This window comes from Plasmodium cynomolgi (genome assembly GCF_000321355.1).
Source record: "Plasmodium cynomolgi strain B DNA, scaffold: 0223, whole genome shotgun sequence".
Taxonomy (NCBI): Eukaryota; Apicomplexa; class Aconoidasida; order Haemosporida; family Plasmodiidae; genus Plasmodium; species Plasmodium cynomolgi.
The window spans coordinates 1-2,992 of record NW_004192794.1 but is presented as its reverse complement, the minus strand read 5'-3'; the positions used below and the strand labels follow the sequence as shown (position 1 = coordinate 2,992).

General features: G+C 38.5%; 1 protein-coding gene across 1 annotated transcript; it reads left to right on the top strand.

Moving 5' to 3' along the window:
• Window positions 1–765: 765 nt before the first annotated feature.
• Window positions 766–1,197, top strand: PCYB_003080 (hypothetical protein; the record flags this gene model as incomplete). The annotated part of the gene is made up of 1 exon (XM_004227729.1): window positions 766–1,197. One exon carries the CDS (start codon window positions 766–768, stop codon window positions 1,195–1,197), a length of 432 nt encoding a protein of 143 aa, XP_004227777.1.
• Between the last annotated feature and the right edge of the window lie 1,795 nt (window positions 1,198–2,992).

The following is a 2,992-nucleotide window of genomic DNA, read 5'->3' as shown; positions in this document are numbered from 1 at the left end:
GTTAGCAATGGAAAAACGGCGTTACTTCTACAGAATAGATCGAATTATATTTCCTTTTTTTTGTTCCACCCTTTTTCGAAAGTACACAATTTCGTTAAAAAAACAGATTGAGGGAAAATATGCCAATCAGTTTACGCATCAAAACTTACGGGAAAACAGCACTACAATGCACATATCATTTTGCGCTTTCGCGCGGTTGTCAGAGAACGGCGCGACATTGAGCATGCTCGCATGGTACCTCATGTAAATCTTTTTTTCACACTTGCATACGTTAATGCGTTAATACATTCTTGTTTTCGTATTTTCCCTTTTCTGTACATTTTTGTCAAATTGGGGCCCCTCAACATTGACGAGGGCATAACACTTTGAATGGGGCCGCCCTCTGGTCCCTACAAAGCGTAACGCGGACTAACACCAATTTGGAGCTGTTGAACTCACGCTGCGTATGCGCCCTCACCACCGTCGCGACGAAGTGAAACCCTTTTAGGATACATTTCAAACAGCATTCACCGTACTTTCCCCCCAAATTCAGTACACAAAATGGTCATGGTGGCAGAAGAGAAATATCAGAATGCCCCCCCAGAAAATAACAACTGTAGTAGCCTGGATGATGAGATCGAAGACCTGATTTATTACGTAAGTAAAAACGACATTTAGAAAGTTAAAAAAATCCTTCAACATGGAAAGATAAGCTCAATTAACGTTGTGAAAGACGAAAATAAAAAGACACTCCTACATTTTCCATGAGCAAATAACCATGTGTACATGATTCGCTTTCTGCTATACGAATGTGCAATTGGACATAACAAACTGAAAGCGAGTGGAAATAGCGCCCTCATATCGACCATACAGAATAAGCATGGTGAATCTGTAAAGGAAGTGCTACTTTTCGACTACTTTTTATATAGCAAAGAATATACCACAATGGAAAGAAACAAAAACGAATTGTATGAACATATGAGGAAATATTTTTTGCAAATTTCCCCCGTGAAACACGGATACCAGCTAAGTGCCCATGTCAAAAATAAAATGAACTGGATGAATTTTTTCGGGAACATTTTCTCTGACGATCATGATGGCAACTTGGGCAATGGAGACAGTAGGCAGGATGTCGGAGGTGCTACTTTAAACGGCCAGGGAGAAACGTGGGAAAGCAAATTCGACTGTACGAGGAAGCCAACAAAATCGACCTACTGAAGAAAAACGGATTCGACAAGAGCATTCTGTCGGAGGCCTCCAACGCCCAGGACGAAAATATTTTGCACCTCGTTCTGAGCTACCCCATGTCAAGTGTACTGGACGAGCAGGATGGGTGTGCGGTGAGTGCCATGAGCGGCGGCGTAGCCAATAGCCACAACGACACATCGTTCACGACAAGCCTAGAGGACGCAAAAATAATTCAGGAGTGCACCCACCAGTTGCTCATCAACAAAAAGGCAAAAGTAAAAACGAGGAAAGCGAAGAAGAGGCCATTATACGGATAAGAGAAATTGGGATAAACTATTTTGGGAATCCATTTGAGGATGGCAAAACTTCAGGAGAAGTGGTCCATTCGCATAATGACATCACCGGGATTAATATTTGGGAGTGCTGCCTCATGATAAGCAAATGGATCTCCGATTTGTGCCTCCAGAATAGCACCCTCTTTATCAACAAAGTGGTGTTAGAACTCAGTGCAGGAAGTGGACTAGCCAGCATTTCGCTTTTCACGCATGCGAACATTTTTCGCAACGGAACTAATCAAGGACCGAACCAAGTAGTCATTACCGATGTCAACCCATTCACTCTAAGTAACTTTTCTCATAATGTCATATTAAACGAAGAACTCTTTGGCCACCTATATTCAGCATGGAGCAGTAATGTAAAAATATGCAACATCGATTGGTCCAATGAAAAAGCGTACCCACGTAAAAATGAGCAAATTGTCACATATGACTACATTATTGAGAGTAATTTAATATACGATAAAAAAACCGTGTCTTCACTTATCCATTTAATTAACTTTAAAAACAAATGGCATTTTACCCTGTGTGTGAAAAAAGAACAAGGATGGGTCACAAGAATTCTTTGATCAATTAAGTAACAGAAATTACGACATACAGTTGTTGACCCCCCCGAGTCACTACTATATCAGCCCCTTCCTCAACTTAAGTCAAGACATGTATGAGGCAAAGTTCTCCGAGTTTACCGACGCCTCCAACTTCGTCATGATGCGCTCCCAAAAGTACTAAGGGGGAAGGAGAGGGGGGATTGAAAATACCTCCATCAACCCCTTTGGCAGGGAATTATCAAATGCGCCACTGCCAATTTGGTGGGATTATCACCCCGTATTCAACTTTTCTTCCCACATTGGAGTTTCTTCCTCCCCACTAATTGTTAAAAATTTTTTCTATGAACATATGTGAGAGACCGACCACTTCTTCTTCCCTTCCAAATTGTTTGTTAAATGAGGTGGTGCATCCGCATTTGCCTACCCATCCCACTTATTTACTTGCTATATTTTTTTTTTCAAAACATTACAAATATTATTTACGTGGTACAAATTCGTAATTTTAATTTTATTTAAAAATAAATAAATTTTTTTCATTCATCTTAAGATACATGCATATGTATATTTACCCGCAGTTTGACTAACGTTCCTACTAGTTATTTTTCGCTTTCTGGCAAGGTTATAAAAATAATATACGCCAATATGTTTTTACGAACGCGCAACGTGCTGACCAATATATTAAACCTAACCCATGTATCATAAACTTAAAACTGAACCCTAAATCCTAAAAACCTGAAATCCTGACAAATATATTCATAAATTCTTCTACATATGAAAAATAAAAATTACAATTTTAAAAATGTAAAGTTATTTCTTATACATATTAAAACAAGAAAACAAATTTATTAATGTTTTGTTTAAGTAGAAAAAATTCAAAGATTAACGGAGATTTAAATATAATAATAGTTCTAAATTTATGTAATGAATTGAGAAAGTGCATTT